At 42.0% G+C, this 14,378-nt stretch overlaps 1 protein-coding gene across 2 annotated transcripts in view; it reads right to left on the bottom strand.

The window, feature by feature from the left end:
- Nucleotides 1-14,378, bottom strand: part of wwp2 (WW domain containing E3 ubiquitin protein ligase 2) — a 51,626-nt gene that overhangs the window by 29,792 nt on the left and 7,456 nt on the right. For both annotated transcript variants that reach the window (XM_070830380.1, XM_070830381.1), the window contains exons 5-9: nucleotides 14,147-14,284; nucleotides 6,310-6,388; nucleotides 4,931-5,094; nucleotides 3,942-4,188; nucleotides 2,070-2,159 (exon numbers count right to left, since the gene is read on the bottom strand). In XM_070830380.1, coding sequence (XP_070686481.1) covers nucleotides 2,070-2,159; nucleotides 3,942-4,188; nucleotides 4,931-5,094; nucleotides 6,310-6,388; nucleotides 14,147-14,284 — 718 coding nt within the window. The remainder of the gene's footprint in view (nucleotides 1-2,069; nucleotides 2,160-3,941; nucleotides 4,189-4,930; nucleotides 5,095-6,309; nucleotides 6,389-14,146; nucleotides 14,285-14,378) is intronic.

The raw sequence follows: 14,378 nt of genomic DNA, 5'->3' as shown, positions 1-14,378 counted from the left end.
ATAAAGTTGTACAGAGCTTAACAAATGTATCAGACCACCTGTCATAAAAAACGAGAAAACACAAATATTTTAGAAATCTGTCAAAAACTTGTTTCAAATTAAACATTGCATTATTATTTATTAGGCAAATAACAAACTGGAACAACTAAATATTCCTTATTCACATATTTTAACCAGAAATCTTAATATTTTGTTTGACCTCCTTTGGCCCTGATTGTTTTCATGGACTTTTCCACCGTCTCTTTTGTTATTGAGCTCCAAATAGTTCCTAGCTGTTCCCACAGACTTGCTTTGGATTAAATTTGTGTGTGATCTATTTTTGAATTCAATAAATCCCAGATCTGTTCGATAGGATTCAAGTCTGGACTTTGACTTGGCCGGTCCATCAGTTCCTCTACTCCAGATTCCTTTTCCATCATTTCAAATACATCATTCTGATTAAAGAGCTGCACATACTGGTGGTTAACCATTACAGGAACTAAAGAAATATTTTGGTAATCAGCAATACTGTTAATTTAGGGCAGGGGAGGCAAACACCTTACACTGGGTGGTGGTCTAATACATTTGTTAAGCACTGTGTATAAGCTGGAGCTCTTCTCTTTAGGCTGTCCAACCCTAACCATTTAAAAAAGAAATGTTAGAAAACGCAATATTGAATATAAACACAGAACGTTGCTTTGCTGCAGTTTCTATTGTTTAGCTTTGTGTAAATAACACTGTCAAAAATCATGACAGGAATAATTACACTGTGGCTGATGCACGTCACGTGATGCTGACAAGTACGGCTTAATGTAAACACAGCATCGGTTTGAATTAAAGGCTAAAGACTAAAAGAGCGCGTGTTATGACATCCTGCAACTTACCCATTGGTCGGACTTGTGATGCATCGCTAGTTACAAACACTGTATTTGGTAAAGAGCAGTGTAACTGAGAATCTCTCCTCAGTCTGGCTTCGGATGGCTTTCATTAGTTCAGCTTCCAAACCTCGATTGCCTAACCCCCCTCCCCTTCACCCCCCAACTTCTAAACAGTTCCTGGTGTGTACATCTGGAGCGCTAGCCTGGCATTAGCTTGCTAATTGATCCTCTGAAGGGGCACGGCAGCCAGCAGCCAACACAGTGGTGGATGGAAGTACATGTGGTGCTAAGAAAGGACTTTTGTTCTCTGGGCCCCCACGCTCTCATTCCTTGTATGGAAAAACTGAGATGGGGGGGTGGAGGTTCGAGGAGAAGGGAGGTGGGTGACCTTTTCTTAAAAGCAGCCACTCTTTCTCTCCATCACCCAGTCACACACTCTGGAAATCAATAAATAATTGGTGCAAGTAAAAACGTCATAAAAGGGCTGGACTTTGGCAGAAGTTCTCTGCTCCCGCAATTTCGCACACAAAGAGAGGAAAAAAAAACTGTGTTCTCATTATGACGGCTTAGCACACAAGCACAAGGATCGAACTGGGTGATTTAGGGCCGTTTACCATTTAGAGTTGTAAGTGAGAGTGTAACAGGCCTTCTTAGAACAACAAACAAGACACCAGAGGGCTCGGCCTGGCACCTGACAACACTGGGGCTGAACATTAGGAATCAACCGGACACATTTCTGCACATGCCCAATAATGTGAACCCCCAAAGTCATACATGCATTTCAAATGTTATGATCACAGGATTCACTTGTAGGGAAAGTTGCGGCTTATTAGCTGTGTTGCACCGTCCATTTTTATTTGACCTCTTCTGTTGAGGTATAAATAAAGAGAAATTGTTTGTGGGCAGCTCTATGACAATGGTACACGTGTCTTAGTGAAGTGCACGTTAAACATATCTTATTTCCTCATCTACAAACATTTTCTGAGACACAAACTAATTTATGATTAGTTTTCTGATGACTGACTAATTGATTAATTGACTTGCTGCTGCTCTACGCAGTGATTTCCATAATATCGGAGGTGGAGGTCAAGACTGGCTGACCTCTTTTAAAGCCTAGCGTTAACCCAAAATATTGGCTAGCCTCACTTTGTCTAACCCTAATGTGTGTCCAACAATCAGTGCACCAACACAGCAAAAATATAACAGGCATACCCTGGTGGCAGTGGTCTCTCCCAAGTTGTGGTTTTGGTGTTGTGGTCGACATAATACACTCTGCCATGAGGCAACACCCTCTGCTCCCAGCTACAGAGACAGAGAGAGAGACAGAGAGGGGAGGGGGGGACAATACATATATTAAAGAAAACTTAGAAGCACCTTTTTTTTTTATTTAATAATCCATGTAATTACAATGAAAGGCAGAGAGGAGACAGTAAAACAGGCAACAACAACTCAAACTTAAACCACAGCTGTTTATAGCAACCTTTGACATGAACCTTTCTGCACCCTCACCACTACCGTCATTAGCATTATCTAATATTACAGCATTGTAATTACGTGTTTTACCAACACAGCAGATAAAAAAAAAGACTATTTCAGTCTTACTTCACTCAGCTGACAACAATGAACTACCATTCATTATGCCATATGATCTGCTGTGCACGCTTGCTCATCAATAGTGTGCACAGACACACTAAGATGGAACAGAATAACATTACAGGTTCCACTTGTGCCTTTTCTGCAACGACAAGTCAAAATGTCTGTTGTTCACCTTCTATTGGAGAAAATATTTTCATCTGAAGTTGATATTAATGAAAACCTAATACACTCATTGAAACTGACTTATTCTGAATTACACAGTTAAACTAAATGACTGTTATTTGGGAAATGTACCCTTAAGGAATACACGAAACAGCAATAAGTGAAGTAATCTATAGCAGCAAGCAGCAATATAGCAGGCAGGCTCCATTTTATTACTGTATATTGCAATGAGGAATGCAAAGGAAATTAAAAACTGAAGCAAGGGTGGACTCCCATATTTCTCACACTAAAAGCAAAATATTCATGACACATTTACTTACCGTTTATGTGTCTCATGAAAGTTTGTGCCTACCTCAGGCTACAAGCATGTCGAGGGTTGTAGTGTACAGCAGACTGTTAATGACTGTTTCGATCGTGATGGCATCACCATTGGGTGCATCACTTTGCATGAGACCCCAGTATTTGGAGCAATTATAACATAAAAACCCTACAATGTATCCTAAAACTGTAAATGAAGAGAAAATATGTTTTTAAGGACATTTTTGAACGCTCCAGGAAACATCTGGACCAGTGGACCTTGAATTGGGGTTGTTTAGTCAAGCTACTATTCGAAAGGTCAAGGATGAACTTTAACAGATCCACTTCCATGACAAGAGAGCAAACTCTATCCGCTGATGAAGACCATGTCATGCAATTGAAAGCGCTGGAGAAAGCTAGTAAGTGGAACATGATTTTTTTTTTTCAAATTAGCAACTTTGCTTGATAGCTTTGACTGTGATAATTAGTTTACACTGCATGTAAATGTAAATGATCTCTTATGTCGCCTCAGTTTCCTCAGTCACTTTCTAGTGAGGAGAAAAATCGCACATTGATGAAATTTACCAAATCATCTTCCTCCATCTGTTATTTGTTCTTTAAGTAAATTGTGTGAATATTAGGGAAATATTCCCTTATTTACTGAGGAGAGGGTTTATGCAACTGACCAGAAGGTTTTCTGATTTCTGATATAAAATATCTATGAAATACTATGAAAAATAGTTGAAGCTTCTAGGAAAACAAGCAGTGGCCCTTCAATGTATTTAGTGCTTTCCACCTCTGCTAACCACTCACCTCAGGGAAACCCTGAGCTGTACTGAACTACTGTTGCTTAGGTTTAAACATTTGCCTTGAAAATAAATATTCTCTAACTTGTGTGGTTTACACGTGTATACATTTTGGTGATGGAATCATTTTTGCACTTTACCTTTGCATAGCTATCGTGCTTTTATGAAGCAGCTTCATATTGTGGGCTGAATGAGAGAAGTGCTGAAGCATTCAGACTCTTACCCTGCCGGGAGTGAGTCTGTAGTGGGCTCTGCGGTGGTGCTGTTGCTGGCCTGTTCGGTGCTGGACGTAGCATTGGGGCCAGGCTCCGACGGCGCGGCCAGCCCTAGGGCGTCCTGACCTGGAGAGGGGCTACCGCTGCTGCTGCTGGCGGCTGGGGATCGGCCCGACGGAGAGGACGGAGGAGGCGCGTGACGGGCCACTCCCCCTCGATTGTTCTCCAGCCCGTTAGACGCCAACTCAACTTTGTCTGAGAGAAGAAACAGAGGAGAGGAAGGGTGAGAGAGAGGAAAGATGCATGAAGTTGTAGCAACATAACTAAAAAGTGACAAATCATAACAAACCAGGATCTAAGAATCTGCTGACTTTAGTTTGGCAGTGATATGGATCTGGGATCTTCACCATTTCACAATTTTCATTTTCCCCCATAACTAGTCCATTGCATTCATGCTCTACTGAGAGGGTCTTGACATCTGGCATGTCTGAGCTGGCTGCTAAATATTGTTACATTCTCTGAGTTGTAAAAATAAACCTACAGGACAAGCAGTGAACAAACAGTGTTGGCAGAGCTCAATGCTCTACTGACAAGCCTTCACTTGTTCATTTTGTGATTAGATTAACTGAAAGTTATCTGGAGTAGCATTAGAGTCATGTACTGGTATTCATTGATATAATAAAGCAGATTTTAGCAAAACCCTCTGGCACAACAGATATAGTACGGTTTGTGTAAATACAGCATGAATTTAAGTTGAATATTCAGAGGCAATAATTGGGTTCTGGCTTCCAGCACAGTTTTTGATCAGCTTCCTGCTGAAAAAATATAGATTCTCTATGCTCGGAAGTAAACAAACCTCTTATCAAACTTTTTGGCCATTTAACAAGAAAATCAGCTCCACCAAACAGACCTGGGTCAAATTCTAGTTACACAGAGACGTGGTTTTAACTGGACTTGTGCACGTACACTAATAAGGTTACCAGATATTGTCGTATACCTGCGCTGCTTCCAGGGCTGCCGTGACTCTTGGAGGACCGACGGCGACCAGACGAGCCTGGCCCGGGGATCTGCTCCTCATTCAGCTCCCCGTTAGTCAGAGAACCCCCTCTGGAGGACCCAGGGGAGCTGATCTGCGAACCCCCCACTGAGTGCCTGTTATTCCTACAAACAGGAGGAGGAGAAAGATGACAGACAAGCATCAACATTTGCACTGACTGCATAAAAGAAATATGTGTGACTGTTGTGTCTTAGTTGTTCTTTGACTCTCTTTCATGTCCGTTTCCTGTGGATCACCCCACAGCTTTGTTTTGACAACTTATAATTAGACCCATTGTTGTTCCTGACTCATGGGAAATAGATGTGGCACAGGTATGAGCGTGTGCACGGGCAAATCTAGCACACAGAAAATACACACAGAGGTGTTGGTGTCGGCTACTTTTCTTCTCCGAACATCCTCATATTTTCCTAACACTAAATATAACTTGCTTTTCCAACAAGAACTTTTATACAAAAAAAAAAAAAAAAAAAAACATGTTGGCTTTCCCTCCCCAGGACCGTGGAATGCTGAGGTTGAGCTTGGACAGCCATCAACAAGAAAACTGGATTCAGCGCTTCGCTCGGCTGTTTGTTCACCACAATAAGGAGAAGAAGCAGCAGGGGAAGGAAGTAATGATTTGACATTAACACCAGGCGTGTGTGAATGTGCTGCAAAGCCTATTAATGTGTTTGTGTGTGGGCACTCAGCTACCCGTCATGGGAGACTGAGAGAAACAACCTCTCCTCTTCTGTCTTTCTGCGGCGTCTGTTCTTACACAACTGGATGTTGGATTGAGATGTTGACTGCTTCTCCATGACAGCAGTGGTTTAAGCTCTTGGCTGAACTGCGTTTAATGCCCCCCTGCAATGTTTAGAGGGAAATACCATCTGACCCCATGCACCCACGCCGCAAAGCTTTGAAATAAATGCAGTCTGCACCGCTATTTATTATCCTACTACTATTCTAGCCAGTGAGAGCAGGGTCTGAAACCACGTTCATGGGGGGAATAACATGCTGGCACTCTGCGTAAGTGTTTCAGTTGACCATACTGGCACAGGCTTCATTCACTCAATCCTTTCTTTTCTTTCTACTGTTTATTTTGATTACAATTATGCCTCGGGTTTATGATTTTCATATAAGCTCTCTGCAAACAGTGTTTGCAAAGGTTATGCAAGTATATTATTGTGCTATTATTCTTATTATTACAATGCAACGTTTGCAGAGATTTGAAACCAGCAGCGTAGTGAACAGTGGATGCCTAAAATGCTGGTTTTCAGTGTGTGTGTGTGTGTGTGTGTGTGTGTGTGTGTGTGTGTGTGTGTGTGTGTGTGTGTGTTGACCTGCTATGAGATCCAGCTGCACTGGGAGTCTCCTCACTCTGTGTCCTCCTCAGGTTGGGTCTGTCTGCCTGCAGTATCTCTGCAAAGACACATAAAATCATCATTGTACAGAAGTGTATACCCAGCTTATCACTACCTGTCAATCACAACAGATGGAGAGGTTACAGCCTACAGTGTAGACACACTTTTAAGGTGGGGGGGGGGGTCAAAAAGCTAGAGACAGATTAAGAAAGAGCTAGATAGTGTCTGTCATAGTGACAGTCCAGTGTTCAAACATCCCACACTCACATCAGCAAACACAGCTCACACTTAATTCTAAATGACTACCGACTGTGCTCGACCTGCCAGATCTACTCAAGGTCCTATATTTACATATTATGAGTGACTGTATGTATGAAAATATCCATTAAATATCAGTGCTCCAATGTAGACATTCTCCATCATTGTCTCTGTGAAACATAAAATAATATTATAAATATATATTATATACATTATAAAATCATAAAATGTTGCGTTAACACACTGTAATAAAATAAAATAATTCATATTTTCACAGTCAAACTGATGTTTGACTGATGTTCCATAGAAAAACATGCACCAACCCCAAAGAGACAAACAGAGCTTGTGGCACAAAACTGATGTAATTTAAGGGGTGAAATGTTAATTTGAAATCGTTACATTTTATACATTATCTATACCTATCTATACCGCTGTTCTGTCAAGGTCGCGGGGGAGCTGGAGCCAATCCCAGCTGACTTTGGGCGAGAGGCGGGTACACCCTGGACTGGTCGCCAGCCAACCACTCACACTCATGGGCAATTTAGAGTCACCAATTAACCTGCATGTCTTTGGACTGTGGGAGGAAGCCGGAGTACCCAGAGAGAACCCACTCAAGCACAGGGAGAACATGCTAACTCCACACAGAACGACTCCAGGTTCAAACATGGATTTTAGCCCGGAACCTTCTTGCTGTGAGGCAACAGTGCTGACCACCGCATGCGTATATCTCTTTTCTCTTCAATCAAAATGTGCTCATTCAAATGGTAGTCTGCAGCACAGAAATACAGCATCTGTACACTTTCCAACATACAGCCAATCACGATGTCATAATGTGGAACATCATCCGTAAATGCAGGACCATGAGCACATCTGGTACCCACACCAGCATGAGGGAAGATACAGAAATACTGCTGTTTCTGAAGCTTACAGACTCAGTGATGACTTGGATAGTAGAAAATCCTTGACTACAGAAAAAAAAGAAAAAGAGTGACAGCCAACGGAACCCTTTGTGCTCCTGGCTCAGCAACAGCATGTGTTGTTACGACAGCATCCACATGCCAAGCTGACTCGAGTATTGTTTACAATTTGCTTAAGAAAAGACAGCAGACAAAGAAATGTTTGATGTTTTAGAAGAGGAGGAAATGTTATTTTTATCTTTTCAGACAGAAACAAGGGACACACACACACACACACACACACACAGCCATAACCTGTAAACACGTTATGTAAGCATTAACATTTTGTTTTCCAGGCATGTTTTGTAGGTTCAATCTTTTTCAGGAAACACCATCATTTAACCCCTTGTTGTCTGTTGTTGCCTGTTATACTATCATTATATTGTACTATTCTATGCTACATTATATTCAAATTAACAATCTCCACTTCATTTAGCATCTGCTTGAATGCAAAAACACAAATAATTTATTTTTTTATATAATTGTAAATAAATTCAGGCAGTAAGGGGTTAAGAATACTATAATACTAATAAGGGGTTCTGGGGGGTCTTAGAAGTTAAGGCACTGACTATGGAACAAATTGTCCCCTGTTGAGTCCAGCTGGAGATCTCTGTAATGTCTTGTTAGTAATATATAGGCATATTATGCAATGAAATTTTAGTATGAAAAAAGCTGATAGTAATTTGCCAGTTTGAATATTTATAGTTAGTAAACTTCTACTCTTCCAAGACAAGAAAAAACAAACACTTGTCAGTTGATTCTAAATTTGGCACCAGAAACGTTTTTAACAGTGCTGTGTCTCGCTCCAACGCTGGTTTGGAAACGTGAGAATTCAACACGAAAGCAACAATGTTTCCCCAACAGCAGCATTAGTTCTAGTCTCTTCCCAGAGGTTCCATCGTCACATTACTGTCACACTTTGAACATCACAGAGCTTACTGGCTCTCTCCGGAGCTGTGCAGAAAATGAGAAAGCTCTCATAGCGAGGCTTAGGCTGCTTTGTGTTGATAAAAAATGCCTTTATAATCAGATCCATATAGCCTCGAAACATGTGGCGATGGAAGTACAGTTAGTGGTTTAATAGAGACCATTCATCCTTGTATGTACTGTGTAGTCTGTGCTGCTGCTGTGTGAGAGTGTGTGTGGGCGTGCGTGTGTGTAGTGGTATGCGGTCTTGGTGGTGTGAGGGCATGTGTGACTATATGCTCAGTTCCAACTGTGACTGAAACCACAGGCCTATAACATGCTTTTCATTAACACTCACTTTCTCCTTTACACACAAACACAGCACCTTCCTATGTGGAAGACACTTACGCCGGAGGCATGACGGCCTCAAACAGCATCCATATTTACACACATATATATCCTGCTATCTAAAGTAAAGCAAACAGGTAATCTCTCGCCGACTCCCTCGCTCTGTCTCTCTCTCACACACACAGTAAGTGTGCTGTTTTGTGGCTATGAAAGGGCTTCTTGTGAGCAGACCCGATGGACATACAGAAAAATAAACAGTGGTCTTGAGGAGAAACCATTGTGTCATAGCCTGCTCACTGAGTTCATCACCCCCTCCCTCTTAATGGCACAAGTCTAATTACTGGTCTGGTGTGTGTCCGTCTGTGTGTACATGTGGGTTCTCTAAATGAATGCCATCAATGGGAACATATTACATTTTGTGACACATTATTGTGATATAAGGTTACATAGATGGTAATAGATGACTATAGACTTCTCCCACCCCTGGTCTATAACCAGTAGGTTTTAGTTTAGCAGTAACGTTGTCCTTGACAGTATTTCTGTCTCATACAGTTAGCAAGCAATCATTTTTGGCACGTAGAAAGTTTAGCATCCTGTGTCGATGAGTGACAAATGTCAGTCAGTGGTGTGTGTGTGTGTGTGTGTGTGTGTGGATAGTCTGAGTGTGTCTGTTCTGTGGTGTACATGTAGCCTGTGCTTCTGTGGGATGTGAAGTTGTGTATGGCTGGAGTGTGTATGTAAGCATCTAACCTTTACAAAGTTTGCCAATGTTCCTTGAGTTGAAATCTTTCTGCTCTGGCCACCGTTTCTCCCCATCTTTCAATACAAGGGTTTGTTTATGAAGCCCAGTGTGTGTGTGTGTGTGTGTGTGTGTGTGTGTGTGTGTGTGTGTGTGTGTGTGTGTGTGTGTGTGTGTGTATGTGTATGTGTGCGCGCGCATGCACGTGCACATGCGTGTGTCAGAAAGGCTGCCAGGGGAAATGAGTAAAACCTCCAAACTAACAGAGGTGCGTTCAGAGAGAGAACACAGAGCGCCTTAACACCACCAGAAGGCAACACACTTCCACCTTTATACACTTTATGCATTTGGGCAGCCCACATATGCCTGCACACATTACCTGCAGAATGCAAAACACATGTACATGCACACCCATGATTACACACACCAGGTCAAAAACACATGCCTGCATCTTGCAGAGACCAGAAAACACACACATACAAAGACAAGTGCCTTCACTTGAAACTTTGGTTTTAGAGGGCACACTTCAGCCCTCTGCTCACTAACCTCTCCTCCCCCAAAAACACACACACACACATAACCTCTGTTATCCCTGCCCCTGCAAGCTAGGAGAGGAAACCCCCTCTCCCCCCCGAAACTGCCATGCACACTGATTCAGGATCACAGGAGGCGATTGTACTGCTGAGCTGCAAGCAATGAGGCTCAATTACGCAATTCTCTGAAACAAATTAGACAAAAGCAGTCCTGATGTCTGTGATTATGTGTGTGTGTGTGTGTGTGTACAGAGTTTCAAGAGAACTCCAAACAACAGACCATATAAAGAAAACTGGGCGGGGGGCAAAGGGCAGGGCTCTATTCATTTTATGTTAACCTTTGACCTGCACACACGTCAAAATTACATACCTTAGTTTGTTTAGCTGCATTGTGAGGACGTCCCATTTACTACAGTCATTCCCTTATGTCCTGACCTTTCATTTACTTAAGGAATAGTTCCACATTTCGAGGAATATGCTTATTTGATTTCTTGTCTAGAGTTAGATAAGATCGATCTCTGGACCTGGGGCTGGAGCCAGCAGCAAGTTAGGGGAGCTTAGAATAAAGACTTGAAACAGGGGGAAATCCCTACTCTGGATCTGTCCAAAGGTAATAACTTGTGAGCTTACAGGTGCTGGTAGACCCATTTTAACAAGTTATAAACTGCTTAATTCGTGGGAAGTCAAAGCTCCTGGCTGGGGTATATACCGTAACCCCAATGACACCACAACATTTACTTTTACACATTAGCTTTTGCTATGCTGGCTGTAGCTTCATTCTGAACAGACAGATATGACAGTGGTATTGATTTGATTATCAAACTCTTAGCAAGATAGCAAATGTTTTCCAAAAACATTCCCAAAAAGTTTGCCTGTGGCCCCTTTAATAAAAAGTGTTCACTTGTGACTCCTCATCAATTATTATTAACGATAAACCTACTATTTAAACTGCTGTTAAAACTACTATCATGACCTCTAGTTTTTTATGTTTATATGTGTGGGTGTTTTGAAAATCAATAAAACTTGTTGAAACAAACAAACAAACAAATAATCATATTGTGACCACTGAAATTCATCTTCTGGTAGGTATTTTTCCTGATGGTGAAATTATTCGGTATATATTGGTATTTTACATCAAAACCTCTGTGTATCCAAACCCTAAACTAGCCTCCTTCATACGTGAGGACTTGCAAAACATCTCCCCATTCCAGTTATTTTCTCGTATTGCTTGCTCTTTGTGAAGCCATGTGGTACAACAGCATGCACACAAACACAAACAGCTGTAACACACCTCCTCTTAACCTCTCTTCACATCTAACCAGTCACAAAGAGACACATTTATACAGCCCATGCTGTGGCAGGCCTTGGCCTTTACTGCCGGTCCTGTGTTCATTCAGCAGAGTACACTGCGGGCTCTGTGCGGCGCTCTATGAAAAGCCTTATGTATGTGGGTGTGTATGCGTAGGTGTACGTGTGTTACACACAGCGGAGATGGATGCATGGACGTGGCTATGGTTTTAAGAGCAGCTTAATAACTGCATGTTTGTTAGAAAGACACCTAGTATTTGCTTCCAAACCATAAAAGGAAAGTAAAATGTTAGTGCAGAGCCTGCAAGCGGGAAACAGTGTTGACTGAGAGTCAATAAGTCTGTGGAGGGTTTGAAATCCTTCCTCTAAGGGCTGTGAAATGGTTTTATATTGGTTTGGGAATAGTAACATCTGCACTTGGAAATTAAGTGTTCTCTAATGTCAAAGCTAAAGTTCAATGAATACAGGTTGGTAGCAATAGCGCAGCGGTACGTAGTCAATATTTTGCCCTGATATTAAGTTTAACAATACTCCTGACATGCTTTTCTTGGCCGGACAGAGAGCCTCCTGACACACTATTTAAACATCTTCCAAATTGTCCAGTGAAACCCAGGTTTTGCTGAAATAAACAAATACACATGTGGGCTAACCTTAAACCACATCAGGTTAGACACAATGCAGCAGAGCAACTGAAGCTACACACCAAACAACTAAAGGCAAACAAGTTGAGGACTGCTATCTTCGCTTTCCTGTTTTACACTCAAAGCAAGTGAAAGCAGTTTGCAAAAGTTAAAAAAAAATAGTCCCGAAAAAGGCCGACATCAAATATGCAAAAACAGGAGATGAAACTTCACAGTCCCATGGACAAACCCTAGAGTCAGAGTGGGACATTCTAAAAAATAACTGTGTTGTGCTCACCTAACATGTTAAGGGACCGTGCTGCACAGTGTACTGGTTAAAACAGCAAAAGTTTAATTGAAGTATGTGCTTTGAACAGCCCTGAAGCACTGGGAGGGATCACTGCAGATATCAGACACATGCTGCAGTGGGAGAACATGCAGAGCTGTTGCCAGGGTTGAGCTGACGGGGGCCAGTAAAAAGAAGTTTGTTGGGACTGACAAAGAGCCTAGCTGATGCTTTCTAGATCACTTAACAGGTGTGAAAGGGCTTTACAGCTGATGCCACAATACAAGGAGGTATAGTGGTTCTGTCTAGACAATAAGACACGAATGACTTTAGCTGAAGTTGGTAAATGACAGAGATTACTGTAACATGGAGAGGACTGTTACATTCTTCACTTGGTAAAGGTTAAACGGTTATTAACATAAGCCTGGTTCTCTGATCAAAAGCCAAGAGCTGTTCCTGTAACCTGGACTGTAAATCTGGAGCGCTGCAAGCACTGGTCAGTGATGACACTCAGCTCATCCCACAACTCACCACAGGAGGATGCAGGAGGAGGCGCATGTCAGCCACAGTGTAGACTTTAGACTAGCTACAGTGGCCGTATGCCCCGAGACTACACCCTAACCCTTTAATGCATAGTGCAAGTATCAATTCGCCCCGTAGGCCACACAGTGAGTAGGTTTTAGTGGTGGACTGTACATCCTCTACAATAACAGAAGAATTGGATGTTGGGCTTTAAGAATACAGCACATAGCTGGAGAATAGTCTGTATAATAATTAGTAGTAGAGTACTAGTTCAGGGCTGAACCTTGTGGCACATTGAAAGTGATGTTAACATGAGAGACACAACATCAGCAGCATGCATATGAAGGACACATCAAGTAGCAGTAGCAGTGCTGTACAACAAATATGAAACTGTCAACATGTCAAAAGAAGAACATTTTTCAGGCCTGATTTTCATTTAACCTCATCTATTCATCATTTTGACTTCATGATAACATTATAAATAATATCAACTTTAAGTGATCAAATAAAAACCTAATACTCTGTTGCACAATGGCACAATTCTGTCATCATACACACAATATACCAACAAGTCTTCACGTCCTCATTTCACCATATGTATGACCAAAATGTGTACAGGCACAAACACTATCCATTCAAAGCTAAGAAGTGACTTTGGAAAAGTTGTCATTTACACAGTGTCGAACTTCTGGCTTTTTCCATGTGGGGAAAACACTCATTTCCAGAGTGGAGAGACACGCAGGCATCCTGCTGTACAAACGAATGCATGTGCATGTGTGTATGTAGTTGTTGGCAATATTAATGAAGATTCAAGAGTGACAGGAGGAGAAATGGTTTAATACTGTCGTGCATTCTGTTGTCTGGATGTCTGTGGGAAAATATCGTGTGCGTTTTCACTTATGTCTACGCTGATGAGTGAAAACCTTGTATTTCCAAAATGCCAACTTCTAACAAACAGAGAAACGGCTCTTGATGTTAGCTTAGCTGATGTATACATTTTTGTGTTTATCCATGAGGTCTAATAACATGTTTAATGAGCCCAAAGGCATGCATGTGTGTGTGTGTGTGTGTGTGTGTGTGTATATATATATATATATATATATATATATATATATACACACACACACACACACATTACGTTAAAGGAGTTTGTTCTTTTCCATAAAATATGAAAATCACCCCTCTGAAGTTGGAAGTTTTTCACACGACAGACATCCATGAGCACATGACCTCCTTGTGAGGGTTTCTTTAGGTGCTTCTCTGTGCATTTCTGTGCTATTACCTTCATTTCTGTGTGTATGTGTGTGTGTGTGTGTGTGTGTGGCAAAGGCAGGACTCACTGTCTGCTGCCGTGCTGCCATTGGGCAGTGAGCCCAGATCAACAACCATGCCGTCCAGACAGACGTTGAGCTCGCCTCCCGCTACAACCGAGCCTTTGTTCTCCGTCTGCAGCACCAGACTCAGCTGGACGTTCTCCACTTGAGGGGGGGAGGAGGGTCGACAGAGAGAGGGAGAGAGAGAGGGAGAGAGAGAGAGAGAAAGAGAGATGATGAGTGTGAGAGGATGAGTGAG

Source organism: Pempheris klunzingeri, chromosome 5 (genome assembly GCF_042242105.1).
Source record: "Pempheris klunzingeri isolate RE-2024b chromosome 5, fPemKlu1.hap1, whole genome shotgun sequence".
Classification (NCBI taxonomy): Eukaryota; Metazoa; Chordata; class Actinopteri; order Acropomatiformes; family Pempheridae; genus Pempheris; species Pempheris klunzingeri.
This window is presented reverse-complemented; position numbering and strand designations above follow the sequence as displayed.